This window comes from Bos grunniens, chromosome 8, assembly GCF_055505025.1.
Source record: "Bos grunniens cultivar Pamir isolate PY7600 chromosome 8, Bosgru_T2T1.0, whole genome shotgun sequence".
NCBI lineage: Eukaryota > Metazoa > Chordata > Mammalia > Artiodactyla > Bovidae > Bos > Bos grunniens.
The window spans coordinates 15,281,365-15,301,032 of NC_141172.1; the positions used below are offsets into that span (position 1 = coordinate 15,281,365).

At 42.7% G+C, this 19,668-nt stretch overlaps 2 protein-coding genes across 7 annotated transcripts in view; one reads left to right on the plus strand and one right to left on the minus strand.

The window, feature by feature from the left end:
- MOB3B (MOB kinase activator 3B) overlaps positions 1–19,668 on the plus strand; it is a 219,217-nt gene that overhangs the window by 1,599 nt on the left and 197,950 nt on the right. The window contains exon 3 of one of the 6 annotated variants that reach the window (XM_086414931.1): positions 10,466–10,526. The exons of the other annotated variants lie outside the window; for them this stretch is intronic. The gene's annotated coding sequence lies outside the window, so the exon portion shown is untranslated. The remainder of the gene's footprint in view (positions 1–10,465; positions 10,527–19,668) is intronic. 6 annotated transcript variants of the gene reach the window in all.
- On the minus strand, positions 3,825–4,651 carry IFNK (interferon kappa). Its single transcript, XM_086414928.1, is given in 1 exon segment — positions 3,825–4,651. A coding segment is annotated over 1 exon segment (780 nt). The 5' UTR covers positions 4,622–4,651; the 3' UTR covers positions 3,825–3,841.

Sequence of the window (19,668 nt, forward strand, 5' to 3'; positions counted from 1 at the left end):
TCGCCCTCCTTAAGGAGAGCGTGTGTACTGTGCTGTGCTCAGTCGTGTCCGACCCTTTTGCGACCCGGTGGACTGTAGTCCATGGAATTTCCCAGGCAAGAACACTGGAATGGGTTGTCATTTCCTTCTTCAGAGAATCTTCCCGACCCATGTCGGGAAGGGTCCCCTTCTGTAACTCGGGTCTCCTGAGTCTGCTGCATTGCAGGCGGATTCTATACCGCCGAGCCACTAATGGAGATATAGAAATAACCTAGGAAGCCTCGAGACTTTGCTTAGAAATAGGAGTGAAGTGGCTCCCTCCAGAATGAACCTGGGGTCCTGACTTCGCACAGAGCTCCAGTTTAAAGCCCGGGTACCCCCTCAACATTTGGTAAGAGCAGACCTGGAGGACTCAGCACTGACTGTGTAGACGTTTCTCAGTCCCTGCGAATCTGTAGCTGGGGACCGAATTCCCCTGTGAGTGCGCCGGTGAGGTTATAAGCTAAAGCTAAGCTAAGTTGCTTCAGTCGTGTCCGACTCTGTGCGACCCCAGAGACGGCAGCCCACCAGGCTCCCCCATCTCTGGGATTCTCCAGGCAAGAACACTGGAGGGGGTTGCCATTTCCTTCTCCAATGCATGAAAGTGAAAAGAGAAAGAAAGTGAAGTCTCTCAGTCATGTCTGACTCTTAGCGACTCAAGGATTGCAGGCTCCTCCGTCCATGGAATTTTCCAGGCAAGAGTACTGGAGCGGGGTGCCATTGCCTTCTCCGGTGAGGTTATAGGGACCCTGTTATTACTCTGCCTTTCCGATCAAGTTGTGTGCTTAAACACGGTGCTTATTCTTAGTGACCAAGGATTATTAAAGACCTAGGACTTACACCTGAAACTAATATAATATTGTAAATCAACTATGCCTCGGAGGGTGGGGGGAATAGAATTTGGGCAAAAACGTAGTAGCCACTCTCAGAGGGCAGGGTCCCCAGATGGTGCTCCCAGAGTTGCTTAGCTGGTGAGGGGAGACTGTGTCTGTACACCTGTTGAAATGTATACCTGCACATAGCCTTACATTACTATTGTTAGCTTTTTCTGTCTGACATACAGTCAGTGCCTCTCCCAGGAAGGCTCAGGGAGGCTCTTATTTTTATTTTTATTTTTTTATCCTTCACTTTTTGATCTGTGCCCCAAGCCAGGGGAGGGAGGAAGCTTCTGTATGAACACCTGTGACCTTGTACCCACTGGAAGGTTTTAAGTAGACACTGTGGCTCTGCACAGCTACAGGAGTTTGCCCTACCAGAGTGGGAACTTTTGAGCTTCCATTTAATAAAGAGGAACAAAGGAGACGAAGTCGGCAGAGAGGACACACACAACACATTCTCCAGTAATTTCTGGATGTTACCAGTGGGACCCACAGAAGACAGAAAGCAAAATCTTAGAAGCACCAGAAGGCACTTTACAAATACTGCATTATGAAAATGATCCCCACGGAAGGATTCCTTTGAAATTTAGCAGCAGCAGCACTAGAAAAGCAGGAAGTGCCTGGGTTGCTCAAGAAGTGTCTAAAAGCATCCTTAACAAAGTGAAAGGGCAATGTCTGTCCCAGTCTACTCCAGTAAGGAAAATAGGGTAATTATAGGGAAAGATAAGCTTGTACGACTTCTTTAATTTTAGGATTAGAAGAAGACCCTCCCCAGCATTGAAGAAAAAATAAAAAATACAGAGGTGAAAATTAAAACAGAAGGAGGAGGGATATTATAAATAAGGCTACATTGAACAATCTTATCCAATTGCTTACATGGAATAAATTTCTGGAGATAGGATAACTAGGTCTAAGGGGTTAATGTACTTTTTTTTATGACATTTAAGATAGCTATATTGTCCTGTAGGAAACTTGTGCCAGTTACCATTTCCCCATCAATACACAGGATTTTTTTCTTTTGTACCCTGCACTCCACTGATACTCTACATTACCACTCTTTTTTTTTTTTTAATCTCTACCAGACTGATGAGAGGGGAGTATCTTATTACCTTCTTTTACATTTCTCTAATCACAAATGAGAATAAACATTTTTCATATTGTCTGTTAGTATTTCTTGTGATGTTACCAGTTTGTGTCCTTACCTATTTTTCAGTGAGAATATTCTCCTTTTTCTGACTAGTGGTGCTCTGAATAAAAGCATCCCGTTGTGACTTCCGCCCCTGCTGGTACAATCAGACAAGCTCTATTGACTAGAAGTGCTGATTTTCTTTCCTTCTGCATTATTGCAAACATTTGGCAAGACTGCAACCATCAATTGCTAAAGTAACTGACATGGTCCCAGGAGAATCATTAAGGCGATCATGCAAAGGCATTATTAGAGAAATTCATGGAAAATATCAAATGTATACTTTCTGCCTTGTAGCTTGCATGTCCCAATTCCTTTATAGCTTGTAATGCTTTTTAAAAATTTACAACACTTACTGATGAGTTACTGTTACTAAATGGATGATATGAACTTGTTTTATTGTCTGATCCTTCTACTGGTAACCAGTACACTGTGATCCACAACTAGTTCTTGTTCTTTTAAACATTTCTTCTAACTTTTGAACTGAGTTTTATTTTAATACTTTCTCAGTACAACTATGTTGGAGTTTAACTATCCAACTATTTAACTATGGATGAATCTTGAGTCTAAACCTTTTAGCAGCATGCTTTGAAAACAAATAGCAAGTAAAGGCCTTCCAAGAGTTGAACTGGATACTCTCTGTGATGCATTTGGGTAGCCACAATCTCTCTGTTAATTCTTGCCTGAAGGTAGATGATTCTGAAATGGGGTAGAAGGGAGAGAGAAAGGTAGAGAAAATTCAACTAGAAGGTGAATTAATACAAATGAAGGACCACACAAGAAAATTTAAGTAAATAATCTGGGTAATCTAGGTACAAAATAACTTTCAAAAAGATAAAGTATATTAAAGTGTCATGTATTAGTAAGAAGATTAGTTTATTTAACAAGCAGAAAGTGGCCTTCTAGTTGGGAAGACTCCAGTGTGAAATTCTTCCGTAGTCTAAGCATAGATATTTCATTTCAGGTACAAAACAAAAAAAAAGACAGATATTAAACTTCTCTATAGCATTTTTCATGCTTTTAAGTGTCAAAATCGCATGATATGTATTGGGAATGACCAATGCTGTTTGTATTAGAATCATAAGCTCTTAAAAGTTGAATGAGACTTTAATGGTCATCTCATTCAACCATCTAATATCATTACAGATCTTCACTGTCTTGCAGTAATAAAATACCAACCCGCAAAGTTTCTATCATTTTAACCAAACCAGGCTGAGAAGCAAATGGGTCCAAAATTTCTATTTTTTTTTTTTTAGAGTAGGGAGACAGGAAAGGTTTTAACTCTATGGGATCTTGTACAGGCTCTTGTAATGTGCTGAACTTTCCTAGAATAAACAATCTTGGCAGCAAGAGAGTTAAGCCATTGAGGTGTTAGATTTTGCAGTATTCTCTGAGCCGTGTCCTCTGGCCATTGGTTTGAGGGAGTTCAAAAGCAACAAAGCAAGTACAAAAGAGAAAAAGGAAAGAGGAACAGAGAATAGAGGATGGGAGGGCAAGTCTTCCTCTAAAACTGTCTTCAGGATTTCCTAACAAGACTCTTGATCACCCAGGGGGTGGTAGGCATCACCTTGTTTAGAGAGGTGAATGTGGCCGATGCTGCAAGGCATCAGAAAAAAATGACCGTTACCCAAACCACCAATAATCCGGTCGAGGGGAGCCATGGCATGGCACAAGCCTTAAAAAGAAGATGGAGGAGGATGAGAAGGAAAACAAGATTTTGGGAGAAACAGAATTTTAATTCTTAGAATACATTAATACCTTATCTCCTCCTGAGTAATGCTGTGAGTTTCTGAAAGAAGTAGAAGCATCTTCTGATTTCCACTCGGACAATCTCCCAGGCTCAGTGACTGTGTTTCTTATCTTTGAGGAACCTGTCTATCCTGTTGAAATATCTCCTCAGATCTAGATTGCCCAGCTGGAGGACCGGAGCTCCTGAGGGTTTCCTGAGGGTCTCCTCTCCGGCTGAGAGAAGCTCTTCCCTCTCTCTTGTGTCTTCATTTTCCTCCTCCTCTTCTTCCAAGCATTGCTCCAGGTACTGCAGCTGGTGATCAAGTCCGATCTGGACTTGTCTCAGGTGTTTCTCTTCCCAAGTGGATTGGAAGGTGTCTTGAGTGAAGATGTGGAAGGCCTGTTTGGACATTTCATAGAAGGCCTCCTTGATGTTCTTCTTCAGAGGCTGGGTGTATGAGAGGATCTCTTGGGGCAACTCGAAAGCTTTTCTTTCTTGTAGACACTCTATAGGAAATGAATTGCTCATTGTGCTCAGAAGTTGCAGATTCTGCCAGGTGACTCTCCTCAGGCGAACATTCAGCGAGTTACAGTCCAGAGAGAGGATGCCAGTGATAAACAGACCCATGAGGCATGCCAGCCACACATACTTTCGAATCCCATCAGGCTTGGTGATCATTTTTTTCCCCTCGCCCATGGAGGTGAAAAATCCACAAGATTCAGAGGTTGACAATGAGGTTTTAGGTCTGAAGTATTCCTTTGTGTGCCTTTTATACACCTGGGTATCTTTGGTGGGGAGGAGTTTTTGCATTAATCATTTTATGATACTCAGCATTTCAGCTTCTTTGCCTCTGAGGCTTTTTAGATTTGGGGTGACTACGCTGACTTTGGAAGTGTTGTCTTTTTTTTTTTTTTTTTGAGAAAAGTGAGCAGAGCATTATGATTGTGTTATCATCGATGGCTGGATGATCCATCCCAGTCCGATATAATCATCAGCACAGGACAGATGCAGACTGTTTCGGAAAGCCCTGAAAGCTATGATTCTATACACTTGCTCACCCAACACTGTTACATAAGAGAGAACGATCCTCCAAGAAAATATTTTTTTGTACCTGGCCCTATAACCAAATCTCTTCTCTCATGGAGTTAATCGTAGACGTTGACCAAATGACTATGATTATTTGATTGCAAGGCCACTAGAACATAACATGGTTGAGGTTTTTTTCCAGTCTTGTTAAACTTCTATATTTGGATATTTTCTCTTTTATTTGAGTTTTTTGTGTCTCAAGAAAGATGAAAAACAGAGTGGATCATTGAGCATGGCACTTATCGCATAGAAGACTAGACCAACTTAGTTTTGTATTGCCACTAGAAAATGTTGGAACTCTCCAACTGTCCTTTCCTGTAGTGAAACCTGAACCAGCACTTACCATCCCCACCTAGCATTTTGTATGCCTCTGATCTCTTTCTTAGAAATCCTCCAGGGGCTTGTATACTGGGGAATATTTTTCTGCCTCATTAACTTCTCTCTTATAGTATCTAAACTTTTAGATGTGGTTTAGTAGTATTTTAAAACTTTAGTTTAATTTTCTTGCTTGCTGAGAAACTCTGTGTGCTGTAAAGATTTTTTGTTCTTATTTGTTTTTGAGGAGGTATGTGAGTAGGTGATCACCCACTTTAGCCAAACTAATTCACACCTGGACCAATATTCCTGGGGTGATGATGGCTGTCCACCATTTATGATTTTCACTTTCTTTGACCAGAAGGAAAGTTATGACAACCTAGATAGCATATTCAAAAGCAGAGACATTACTTTGCCAACAAAGGTCCATCTAGTCAAGGCTATGGTTTTTCCTGTGGTCATGTATGGATGTGAGAGTTGGACTGTGAAGAAGGCTGAGAGCCGAAGAATTGATGCTTTTGAACTGTGGTGTTGGAGAAGACTCTTGCGAGTCCCTTGGACTGCAAGGAGATCCAACCAGTCCATTCTGAAGGAGATCAGCCCTGGGATTTCTTTGGAAAGAATGATGCTAAAGCTGAAGCTCCAGTACTTTGGCCACCTCATGCGAAGAGTTGACTCACTGGAAAAGACTGATGCTGGGAGGGATTGGGGGCAGGAGGAGAAGGGGACGACAGAGGATGAGATGGCTGGATGGCATCACTGACTCGATGGACGTGAGTCTGGGTGAACTCTGGGAGTTGGTGATGGACAGGGAGGCCTGGCGTGCTGCGATTCATGGGGTTGCAGGGAGTCGGACACGACTGAGCGACTGAACTGAACTGAACTGAGGCTTCTTTTGGTATGCCCAAAAAAAGTGGATTTTTTTTCTCCAGGAACCTGAAATGGGATGCCATTAAAAGGGGAGTTTTAATTACCACCTTAAAAAAAAAGAAATGCATTAATTTTTAATAAAGTCATTTTAGAATGGTGAGCAACCACCGTTCCTCAAGCATGGCAGACTTTGACTGGAAATTTGGCTTAAAATGTTCATGTCTAAATTAATTGGCTGCACCAAGGACTAATTGTAGACAAGTGAGATTTCTTAAAATCCTGGCTTTTTGGACTGATTTATTTTGAGAAGAAAACCTACTACATATGTTACTTTATATGCTGTCTCTGTATAAACTCTGATTTTGCAGAGATATTTTGTGCGATGACTAACTTAGAAAAATAATCGGGAAAATGAAACCTTTTATACAGGATTATAAACTGACACAGACTTCTTTGAGAGCAAAATGGTGATATATATCAAAAGCCTTAAAAATGTACATGATCTTTGACTCAGAATTCTCCCTCTGGAAATTTATCTCTAAGAAATAATGATGAATGTCTCTAAGGACTTACCTGTCAGGAAGTTCATCACAGGAAAAACTGAAAACAATTAAAATGTTCAGCAGTGGGTACTTGGTTAAGTAAATCATCAGTAGAAAATGTCTGTGCAAGCATTCAAAATTATGCTGTGGGATTATACTTGGTTATTTAGATGGGCAAGCTTTACAGCTTAAAAGCAAGTTTACATGGTAGTATATAGAGTCTGTTAAATATAAACACATGCATACATGTACAGAAAAAAAATCTAGACGTATGTATGCTACAAACATTAAGAAAAATAATTAAGAAGTATGAACTATGCATTTATAAACTCTGTGTGTATGTATGCATAACAATAAATATATGTTTATAAAATGCCAATGTCTTCTGAAGGCCAGACCTCCTTCCATACGTCATACTACTTCTTATTCCTAAAGCTTCTTGAATTGTCTCAGTCAGAACTGCTTGTTCCTCTTTGGGGCTTTTACAGTGCTTTGTCCTCCTTAATTCTGGCTTTTTAAAGTAAATAATTGTATAAGTGCTGAACTCCCAATTTTGTGTCCCCTCCACCTGTACCCACTCAGGGACCTTAGCATAGTTCCTGCTGCTTTGAGACAGTTTCGTTGTACTAACCAAGCTAAGAGTTTGTTCAGTTGAACTTCTATACTAATAGGTTCTGCCAGTGGATGATGGAGGTGGCTGGAAATTTGGCTATCGTCCACCACCTTGAAGGTCCCTGTATTTTCCGTCAGGGACAGTTTTGTCATCTTATCCCCCTTACCTCAAATTTCTTCCCTTTATTGTCATTCCACATTTTATCCTCATTTATTCAAAACCGTATTTTTAGCATCTACTACATGCCAGTCACTGGGCTAGCTCTTGAAGAAGGATGGGTAAGATAAGTCCATGATCTCAAGGAGTCCGTGGTTGAAGAAGCAAGCATGTTCTGAGTGTTTTGGGTACAGGAGAAATTCCTAGGTCTTTGGTATAGCATGCACCTCATTCCTCATGTGCTGATGATGTTGACAGTATTCGTGACAAGAAAGGAAAGATGATTGACAGGCATGTTGTCTACCTCTTCCGCCATTAGAATTGCCTGATTTAACAAATAAAAGTACAGAAGACCCATGCAATATTTGGGATGTACCTGTACTAAAAATCCTTCATTATTTATCTAAAATTTAAGTTTAACTGGGTGTCCTATATTTTATCTGGCAAGCCTATATACCATGCCAGCCCCATTGACCTCTTAGAGCAGAAGTGAAGTGAAGTGGCTCAGTCGTGTCCGACTCTGCAACCCCATGGACTGTAGCCTGCCAGGCTCCTCTGTCCATAGGATTTTCCAGGCAAGAATACTGGAGTGGGTTGCCATTTCCTTCTTTAGGGAATCTTCCTGACCCAGGGATTGAACCAGGGTCTCCCGTGTTGCAGGCAATGTCTTTACCATCTGAGCCTCCAGAGAAGCCCGACTCAGTCATGAAGGCCTCTGCAGGAAACTTTTCCTCTGCTAGCTGTCCACCTCATGCACAGGGGCATTCGATTGTGTTTCTCTGCGCTGGTTTTACTTGTGCACCCTTCCCTGACACCTGTGCACACTCTGAAGAGGGTACCTGCCATACGAAGACAAAATAGTACACATACATAGTCACGCATAACTGTCATGATCAGAAGCATTATTGGATGATCGGTGTTGGTCATGCCTCTCTTCTGTAAAAGCCATGCCATCTGACTCCATCTCAAAATATGAGAAAGTAAAAAAGAATGACAGTGTAAGGAAATGTTTTTATTCCAGAATTTGTGTGTCACAACTGCCCAGTCTGTCACCGTGGGCTATGTGTTCGCATGCTAACATTGTTCCATAGGGCTTCCTAGTTTGGGGCTAGTGCTAAAGAACCCATCTGCCAATGCAGAAGACATAAGAAATGAATGTTTGATTCCTGGGTGGGGAAGATCCCCTGGAGGAGGGCATGGCAACCCACTCCAGTATTCTTGTTTGGAGAATCTCATGGACAGAGGAGCCTGGCGGACTACAGTCCATGGGGTCTCAAAGAGTTGGACAGATCTGAAGTGACTTAGCATGCATCGTTCCATGATATCTGCTCTCATTTCTCTAGATCGGGGGAAAGGTGATTATCAGGGATGTCCTGTTTTCAGTGGAACTGTGTGAATTTTACATGGGGATGACATGGTTATTGGTAATGGATGAGACACAATTTGACAAAGTGAAGATGAGACATCTCGGTCTAGACGAGATACCCATGACTCACTCGTGGGCATTTGGCATCGTATGGTGAGATTGATAGCGCTCCAGGAAAAGGCAAGTTTTGAACCAGAATGAGCCTAACATGTTGATCCTACACACGTTACGTTACTCAGTGCGTGTAAGTTAGTCATTGCGTTTGTGGGGTCACTAGGTGATTGAGCCCAGTAGGGAGCTCGAAGATGGGAAGCCTGTTGTATCCATGCCCAGCACTGCTTTCCACGTGGCGTGCAGACCATGGCCACCACAAAGTCGTGTGGAACTGTTTTAGCCCAGACCAACCCTGACGCTGCGACAACTTGGTGTTTCACCCATTTCCACTGCCCCCCACGCTGGGGTCCACCCCTCCCCTGGTCCTTTCTTGGTTGTTCTTCTCTTGATGATGTACCTGATACAGAAACTTACAGTGACTCCACAGGAAATAGGTGGATGTGTTCATATTGTAAACATTTAAACACTTCAGATAAAGTGAAAGCTGGCTTGCCAGCTCCGCTCCCCATCATGTCTCTCTCCCCTGCAGTAACCACAGCTATCAGTGTGGTAGGTCCTTGCTTGATATCTGTCTCCCCATCAAACACTAAGTTCTGTGAGCACACGTCCAACAGCTGGCTTGTCCGCTGCTCATTCTTGAATGCCTGCAGGGCCCACAGACATGCAGAGACACCTGGACCACTTCCTTGCAGATCTATAGCATGGGAGTAGGGAAACTTGCACGTATGTTTTGAAAATTACCATAACAGGATTATAAAGATTGTGATATGCCTTGAAACTTAAGCCTGGAACTTGTATCTCTGTGACTGTATATTTGATATCATTTGGATATGATATGATTTTTAAAATCTGTGTTATTATAAATCCTTAGTGAATATGAAGCCCAGGGTAAAATGGCTCACCAGACCTGGATCAGACAGGTCCAGGGCCTTTCACAGCGTCCTGCGCGTACTAAGTACTCAGTAATTATTTGTTGGATGACTGAGGGAAGATAATGAAGCTGTGTCTCTCAGTGACAGGGAAGTTATTTGGTGGTTTTAGTTCTGGTGTAGAGACACAGGGCAGGCAAAGTCAGGTGCTGGGGAGATTTGAGAAGTTCACAGAATGGTAGATGGCAGCCGAAGCATTCATTCAGCATCCCCTCCTCCTTCCATTGCTTTGTCTTTGGGATTCCCCGGGGCTGGTTAGGTCATGAACACCAACATACCTCCATGCAGGTAGTATCTCATAGTTCTGTGTTATTTGGTTGACTCATACATCTTTGCCTCCAGGCAAGACATATCTCTTACTCAGTTTTGTATGCATGGTACTTCTTCAATAAAGACATCGATATTTGTTGAATAGAAGCCTGCCAGGTGACGTTTTTATGCTTCTTAAGTTTGGGTGTTAACTTGTGCTGAAGAAACTGCTGAGTGGTTCCAAAATCAGGACTCCTCCTCCCCCGAATGTTGTCACTTCTCCTATCCTGTGCTTCCGGTGATCGCCTTTGGGATTCCCCAGGGCTCCCTTAGGGAGGCTGAGTGGACAGACTTCCCGCTGTCTGTCTTTCACAGCCCAGCTTCAAATGATGCATACAGTAACTTCCTCCACAGGGCGACTTGGAGCTTTTAGAAAAGGATCCCTGATGAAAAGACACTTCACCTGGTGAAATAAGTACGTACGTAAATTAACATGCACCATCGGTAAAACCTACCCTCAGTTTGGGGTTCACCAGAACAGCTTCCATCCGAATCCTTGTTCCACTCGGTTCATTTTAACACTACTGGGGCTTTCACTTTTGAGGTGGTGGTAAGCATTTCAGATGAGAAGAGGTCACCTTCCAGAATAGCCCTCTCTTTTACTCACTGAATAGATGTGGATTTCTCCCCAGACCGTATCCAAATATGCCTGTGGTTTGGAAAATCAACGAAAATGGACTGAGAGATAGACAGAGATGTCCTTTTGTCTTGGATAAAAATTTTAAAAGGAATTGCCATGGCAGAAACAAGGGTAGTGTCTTTTTAAAATTCCTGTCAGTTTGCATGTGGTCATAAGATTTCCTAACATTTATAAAGAACAAAGAAAGGCATTATTATGGAAAAATTTAAGTGGACTTTTCTTTGACAGAAAATTCACATGCTCCAAATTTTAGGCTTTTTTTTTCTTTTAGTGTCTGAGCAATGCCTGGTTTTGAGGATGGTGTCTAGAATAATCTAGTAGAGCCATGGGGTGCCATGCCGAGGGGGCTTTTTTCTTCCTGACAACTCTCCTCCCTCTAGCTAACCTGTGAAGTACAGACTCTAAATCCTAGAATTTAGGGTTGGAAGGGCACTGAGAGACAGACTTGGGGTTCGAGAGATAAAGCGACTTGCCCAAGGTCACAGTGGTACTTGGGGGTAAAGTCAGAGAGGGCAATTAATTCCTTTAAGCCTAAAATCAAAGCCTCTCCCTCGTCTTTTCCCTCGTTTGTGACCTTCCAGCATATGCCCCTCATGAAACATGCCAGATATGTATCCGTGAGTTCTTGGCAGATGTCAATGGGACTGAAAGTTGGCTTGGTTATTTCACTTCTGCCAGTTGGGGCTACAAGTGTTGGAGAATGTAGTATTGATAGTTTCCCAGGACTGCTGTAGTAAATTTCCATGAACAATGTGGCTTACAACAATAGAAGTTTATTCCCTGATAGTTCTGGAGTCTAGAAGTCCAAAATTAAAGTGTCATTAGGGCCGTGGTCCCACCAAACCTTCAAGGGAAGACTCTTGCCTCTTGTAGCTTCTGGTTAGTGCTGGAAATCCTCAGTGTTCCTTGCCTTGTAGACATATCGCTCGTCTCTGCTTCCATAGTCAGATGAAGTTGTCCGTGTTTTCGTGTGTCCCCATGTCTTCCAGACATTGCCTTTGGTATTCTTTGGTAACAGTCTGCATAGTTACTAATTACAGTAGAGATACTGTTTATGTAGTAGGTACTAAGTACCAACTCTTTAAGTAAATTATCTTTAAGTCTCATAGCCACTATACAATATATTAATAGATGTTATTCAGTTCAGTTCAGTTGCTCAGTTGTGTCTGACTCTTTGCGACCCCATGGACTGCAGCATGCCAGGCCTCCCTGTCCATCACCAACTCCCAGAGCTTGCTCAAACTCGTGTGCATCAAGTCAGTGATGCCGTCCAACCATCTCATTCTCTGTTGTCCCCTTCTCTTCCTGCCTTCAATCTTTCCCAGCATTATGGTCTTTTGCAATGAATCAGTTCTTCACATCAGGTGGCCAAAGAATTGGAGTTTCAGCTTCAGCATCAGTCCTTCCAATGAATATTCAGGACTGATTTCCTTTAGGATTGACTGATTGGATCTCCTTGCAGTCCAAGGGACTCTTAAGAGTCTTCTCCAACCCCACAGCTCAAAAGCATCAATTCTTTGGTTCTTGGCTTGCTTTATGGTTCAACTCTCACATCCATACATGACTATTGGAAAAACCATAGCTTTGACTATATGGACCTTTGTCGGCAAAGTAATGTCTCTGCTTTCTAATATGCTGTCTAGGTTGGTCATTGGAGAAGGCAATGGCACCCCAGTCCAGTACTCTTGCCTGGAAAATCCCATGGACAGAGGAGCCTAGTAGGCTGTAGTCCATGGGGTTGCAAAGAGTTGGACATGACTGAGTGACTTCACTTTCACTTTTCACTTTCATGCATTGGAGAAGGAAATGGCAACCCACTCCAGTGTTCTTGCCTGGAGAATCCCAGGGACTGGGGAGCCTGGTGGGCTGCCGTCTATGGGGTTGCACAGAGTCGGATAGGACTGAAGCGACTTAGCAGTAGTAGCAGCAGCAGATTGGTCATAGTTAATAGATGTTATTACCCTCAGTTTAAAGAGAAGGAAATGGAAACTTGGAAGTATTAGGTGACTTGCCTGATATCACGTATCTGGAAATCCACAGGATTAGATTTCAAACCCAGGTCTGTCTGAGCCCAAATTGTATATTTGCAAGATGTAGGGGTTCTAAAGGTTTGGTATAAAATCCACTGTGTGTGTATTTCATTCCCAAAAGGATTTGAAGAAGCTTATAAATATATATATGGGTTTCTCAGGTAGCTCAGTGGTAAAGAATCTGCCTGCCAATGCAGGAGATGTGTGTTCCATCCCTGGGTTGGGAAGATCCCCTGGAGGAGGAGATGGCAACCTGCTCCAGTATTCTTGCTTGGGAAATCCCATGGACACAGGAGCCTGGCATGCTACGGTCTGTGGGGTCACAAGAGTCAGATGCAACTGAGCCACTGAGCATACACACATAAATATATATATAACACAGGAGAATAAAAACAGTTAAAGAAATTAGAGTTGAGAGAAAACAAGAGCAAGAAAACAAGATGAAGTCAGGTGCAGCCTGAACATAAGTGTGCTTGTCATAATGTCTAGTGTCGTTATGGAAGAGAGATTGCAAATCTGTCTCTAGGCTTTCTAGAAGCAAGGCGGAACCCTGCCCTGCTTCCCTAGTATCTTAGATGGTAAAGCATCTGCCTGCAATGCAGGAGACCCGAGTTCAAACCCTGGGTCAGGAAGATTCCCTGGAGAGGGAAATGACAACCCATTCCAGTATTCTTGCCTGAAGAATTTCTCGGACAGAGGAGTCTGGCAGGCTACAGTCAGTGGGGTTGCAAAGAGTTGGACACGACTCAGTGACTAACACACACGCAAAGTAACCACAGTATCCAAGAGATAAAACAAACTAGCAGCAAAGCTAAATCTTCAGTAGAGGCAAAGCTCTTCTTTTTTTCTTTTTTGTGTATGTGGCCATATCACATGGCATGTGGGATCTTAGTTCTCCAACTAGGGATCAAACCCCGATTCCCTGCATTGGGAGCTCATAATCTTAACTGCTAGACTACCACGGAAGTCCCAAAGCAAAGCTCTTCTTGGTGCTGAGTCCTGGGGGTAGTTTTTCCTGCAGTCTTTCTGAAAGAGAGTGCAGTAGGATTTTCTGGACAAAGACCCCAGCAACTTCCTTACAGGAGTAACTGTCACCACCATCACCACCATGTATTACAAGGCTGAATTTTTTTTTTCAAAAATTAATAATTAATTAACTTTGGCTGTGCTGGGTCTTCGTTGCTGTGCATGGGCTTTCTTTAGTTGCAGCGAGCCAGGGCTAGTCTGTAGTTGCGGTACTCGGGTTTCTCCTTGCCATGGCTTCTCTTGAACTGGAGCACAGACTCAGTAGTTATGATGCACAGGCTTAGTTGCCCCATGGCATGTAGAATCTTCCTGGACCAGGGATCTAACCCGTGTCCCCTGCATTGTCAGGCGGATTCTTAACCACTGGACCACCAGGGAAGTCCCAAGGCTGAATCTTGTAACCTCCCTCGGTGCAGGTGGATGTTACATGGCCAGTGCAAAGTTTCTTGTAGGCTTTCTGCAGCAGCTTGTTGAGTTTTCTCCTGTTGAGCTGTGGAACGGAGTTCATGAATTCTGGATTGGGATAGCCTTTCTTCATCAGGGCTCCAAGTGTGGAAAAGTGTAGTCACATATGTTGGCATTTGCAGGACACTCAGTGTGGAGAAACTGCCCTGACATTTCCAGAGTCCCTGCCCAGATCCATTTCTGTGTTTCCTATTATACATACAGAGGAACTTCGGGGGAAATTGTTTGTAGGCATGACTCTCTTCTATTTAGCCAGAACTGGGAATACAGACTATTTTGTCATATTGACCCAGTGCCACCAGCAGAAGTGAAGTGTGTCTTGGACTTCCATGAAGTTGTGGGCTTGCTTTGCCACACTCCTCTACGGGCGATAGTTCTGGATGTGGGAACTCAAGCAGGCAGCCTGTGGTTTGACTCTGCATCGAGGGGACTTTTGTCTCTTCTGAGAAAGATTTTTTGTAAGTTGGAGAGCTTAAAATTCAAAGGGAAGATAGCCTTGTGCCCCAAATATTGTAGATAATTAAATGTTAAGACATCCTCTTGGAACTATTAATTTTGTAAACTCAAACATTTTTTATATTAGAATAGAACCCATACATGGATGGCCTCAATGCTAAAACTTTGTATTTCCAGAAATACTGCACTTAAGGGAGACGAAATTGGCATTACCCTATAACCATCCCCACTGGTAGACGGCAGTAATACTCACTGCTAAATGTGATAAGACTGTTTCTTATGGAAGATCCATGGGACAATGAGTGCTAAAATGATCTGTTCCCTATAATTTTATCCATCCATCCATTCATTCTTCTTTGACGATATGATGCCTGAAACAAGATAGTGTAAAAGATAAAGAGGTGAAGAAGTTGGTGTCTTCATAGAGTGTCCAGATTTTCAGACAGTAAAGAATACCATTTCAGTAAATCTTTCATCCAATTGTTTGTTGATGGGCGGGGCTGTGTTCCCTCCTTGTTGTTTGCCCTGAGGCCAAACTGTGGTGGAGGTAATGAAGATAATGGTGACCTCCTTCAAAAGGTCCCATGCACACACCCTGCACTCAGTGCCACCATGCCTCTGCCAGAGACTCTTGGATTAAAGATTTACTGAGCATGGCCCTGCCCATCAGAACAAGACCCAGTTTCCCCTTCAGTCAGTCTCTCCCATCAGGAAGCTGCCATAACCATCAGAGGGCAGAGAGAATGAAAACCATAATCACAGAAAACTAACCAACTGACCTAGAGCCAGACATCCTGGAATGTGAAGTCAAGTGGGCCTTAGGAAGCATCACAACGAACAAAGCTAGTGGAGGTGATGGAATTCCAGTTCAGCTATTTCAAATCCTAAAAGATGATGCTGTGAAAGTGATGCACTCAATATGCCAGCAAATTTGGAAAACTCAGCAGGGGCCACAGGACTGGAAAAGTTTTCTTTCCAATCCCAAAGAAAAGGCAATGCCAAAGAATGCTCAAACTACTGCACAATTGCACTCATCTCACACGCTAGCAAAGTAATGCTCAAATTCTCCAAGCCAGACTTCAACAGTATGTGAACTGTGAACTTTCAGATGTTCAAGCTGCATTTAGAAAAGGCAGAAGAACCAGAAATCAAATTGCCAGCATCCACTGGATCATCGAAAAAGCAAGAGCGTTCCAGAAAAACATCAACTTTTGCTTTATTGACTATGCCAAAGCTTTTGACTGTGTGGACCACAACAAACTGTGAAAATTCTGAAAGAGATGGGAATGCCAGACCACCTCACCTGCCTCTTGAGAAATCTGTATGCACGTCAAGAAGCAACAGTTAGAACTGGGCATGGAACAACAGACAGTTTCCAAATCGGAAAATGAGTATGTCAAGGCTGTATATTGTCACCCTGCTTATTTAACTTCTATGCAGAATACATCATGAGAAATAATGGGCTGGATGAAGCACAAGCTGGAATCAAGATTGCTGGGAGAGATATCAATAACGTCAGATACGCCGATGACACCACCCTTATGGCAGAAAGCAAAGAACTAAAGAGCCTCTTGATGAAAGTGAAAGAGGATTCTGAAAAAGTTGGCTTAAAGCTCAACATTCAGAAAACTAAGATCATGGCATCTAGTCCCATCACTTCATGGCAAACAGATGGGGAAACAATGGAAACAGTGACAGACTTTATTTTCTTAGGCTCCAAAATCATTGCAGATGGTGACTGCAGCCATGAAATTAAAAGACGCTTGCTCCTTGGAAGAAAAGCTATGACCAGCCTAAACAGCATATTAAAAAGCAGAGACATTACTTTGCAGACAAAGGTCCATATAGTCAAAGCTATCATTTTTCCAGTAGTCATGTATGGATGCTAGAGTTGGACTATAAAGAAAGCTGAGCACCAAAGAATTGATACTTTTGAATTGTGGTGTTGGAGAATACTCTTCAGAGTCCCTTGGACTTCAAGGAGACCAAACCAGTGAATCCTAAAGGAAATCAGTCCTGAATATTCATTGGAAGGACTGATGCTGAAGTGGAAACTCTAATACTTTGGCCACCTGATGAGAAGTGCTGACTCATTTGAAAAGACCCTGATACTGGGAAAGATTGAAGGCAGTAGGAGAAGGGGAGACAGAGGATGAGATGGTTGGATGGCATCACTGACTCAATGAACATAAGTTTGAGTAAGCTCTGGGAATTGGTGATGGACAGGGAAGCCTGGCGTGCTGCAGTCCATGGGGTCGCAAAGAGTCAGACACAACTGAACGACTGAACTGAACTGAACTGAACTGAAAGAATACAGGGTGTTACCGGTGTTATGAAGGAAATTAATAGGATAAGAGGGTAACTGCAGAGGTGATGGCTGAATTGAGACGTGAAGGATGAGGAAAAATCCACAGTGTTAAGATCTGGAGGGTGGGCATTTCAGGCAATGAGAAGAGTAGGTTCAAAAACTGTCATTGGAAAGAGCTTGGAATAATCCAAGAAACACAAAGGCGATTGGTTGTGTTGGAGTGAAGGGAGTGGGGTAATTGGTCCTAGGATACGTTGGGGTTGGATAGGGCATGGTAGGCTGTGGCAGATTTCCAGTTTTATTCTAAGATTAGTGTAGATACATGAAAGAATTTTAAGCAAGAGTGGCATCGTGTGACTCGTGCTTTGAAGAGATCACTCTGGGGACTCCTTGCTGGGGGCTGTCTGGAGAAGGAGGAAGAATGGAAGCAGAGAGCCTAGGATGAGAGCAGATATTTCAGCAGGCAGGGTTAGACTTATGGGGGCCTAGATAAAGGTGGAAGCAGTGGTGATGGAGGGAATAAGATGGTTTGAGAAAAGCTGTTTATGATGTATTTGGGTTCAGGCTAACACCTGTGATCACCAAAGGCAGTGTTCCAGAAACACTGTACATATCCATTTGATTATAAGGTCGTGTTTTGATAGCCAGTAAGTAATCTCATTTGGCATTACATCTTTAACTGGATGGCCTCAACTAGGGTAGGTCCCTTATACTTCAGACAACAAAATAAATAATTTACTTCATTAGACCTGGGTTGGGATTGAAGCTTGAATTTCCCAGGTTTAGCTTGAGGCTTAAATTTCTGAGTGTCCCCTGCTACACAGAAATAATGCATACCCCTGTATGCTTCAGCCTTTTTAAATTAAACCATGTGTCTCACGATCAATTTAAATCATGGATTACTATCTATAGTCAAATCATAATGGAATATATAATTACTATAATCATACAGTTCTGAAGTTAAGAAAGAGATTGTAATCTATTAATTACAAAATATAGATGAAAGCCTGTATATAGCTAACAACTCCAGTTTTCTCCAGTTTGGTTTTTCTAAAAAGTCTCAGAAATGTCTAATTGTCAGAAGTATCGGTCTGTACTCTGACACAAACTATACTACCATGAAACATAGGTATTTGACAGGCTGGGTCAAGATGTTCTTGTCACTAAAGTCAAGCAATGACAAACTTTTCTTGTGTTACAGAAACATTTTTAAATGAAATGATTATTTTTCATTTCAAGGTTTTCAGGAATGTTTTTCTTAAACTTCTGGCACTTCTGATGGTTTACCTGCAGTAGAAGCTAGGCTGCAATGTTATCTTAGTTCTAGATTACCAGCTACTTTTAAAATAATTACTTTTTGGATTTTTGTGTGCCCTAGGTCTTCGTTGCTGCACAAAGGCTTTCTCTGGTTACAGCAAGTGGGGGCTACTGTCTAATGGCAGTGCTCGGGCTTCTCATTGTGCTGGCTTCTCTGGTTGCAGAGCTTGGGCTCTAGGGTGCTTGGGGTTCAGTAAGTGAGGTGTGTGGGATCAGCAGTTGTGGTGCACAAGCTTAGTTGCCACATGGCATGTGAAATCTTCCCAGACCAGGGATCAAACATGTGTCCCCTGCATTGGCAGGTGGCTTCTTAACCACTGGACCACCACGGAGGTTCCTAGGCTAGCTAACTTAATAAAAAAAGTGAAGTCACTCAGTCGTGTCTGACTCTTTGTGACCCCGTGGACTATGGCCTAACAGGCTCCTCTGTCCATGGGATTTTCCAGGCAAGAGTACTGGAGTGGGTTGCCATTTCCTTCTCCAGTGGATCTTCTCAACCCAGGGATCGAACCAGGGTCTCCTACATTGGAGGCAGACACTTTAACCTCTGAGCCACCAGGGGGCTAACTTAATAAGCACATCCAAAAACACAGAATAGCTCGAACCTGATTGGAGTATTTCTCACTCATATGTAGTTTGGAACTTGCAAGAAATCTATTTTTGTGGAAAGATAGTTTCAAAGTATACTTGAGTGAGAAATACTCATGCGCTGTGGTTGGCTTTTTTCCTCAAGAAGTGATCAGGCATCAGGCTTTTTCCATCTTGTGGTTCTGCTATCTCCCTTGTGGCTTCCAAGTTTTCCAAGCTTATTTTTATCAAGCTGGGGCAAATGGCAAGAGCTGGAGGGATGTGCATGGGAGCATTGTATGGCTTAGGCTTGAAAGGGCACACATACTTCCATTCACATCCCATTGGCAGGGACTTAGTCACATAGTCAGAGCTAAGAGTGAGCGCTGCCAGGAAATTCAATCTGGCCTTGTGCCCAGGAAGATGAGGGACTGCCTTGGTGAACAGCTAGCCCATCTCTGCCATGCTTCTGATCCATTTGGAGAAAGTCTAGCCATCGGGATGTGTTGGCACTGGTTAGAGTTGGCTTGGGGATTGGCCTGGCATGCGGGGACACATTGTAGAGACCCAATAAAGTTTTTTTTTTTTTTTAATACACTTGAAGATAATTGGAGTTGTCACCCACAGGTAGCTTTCTAGTAAGGTTACTTATTTATTTTCTGACAAGTAGAACAAGAGGTGTTGTTGAAATAGAAGATTCTTATTTTTTTTCCCCAAGGGCAATACAAATAAGAAGAGAAATGATTAA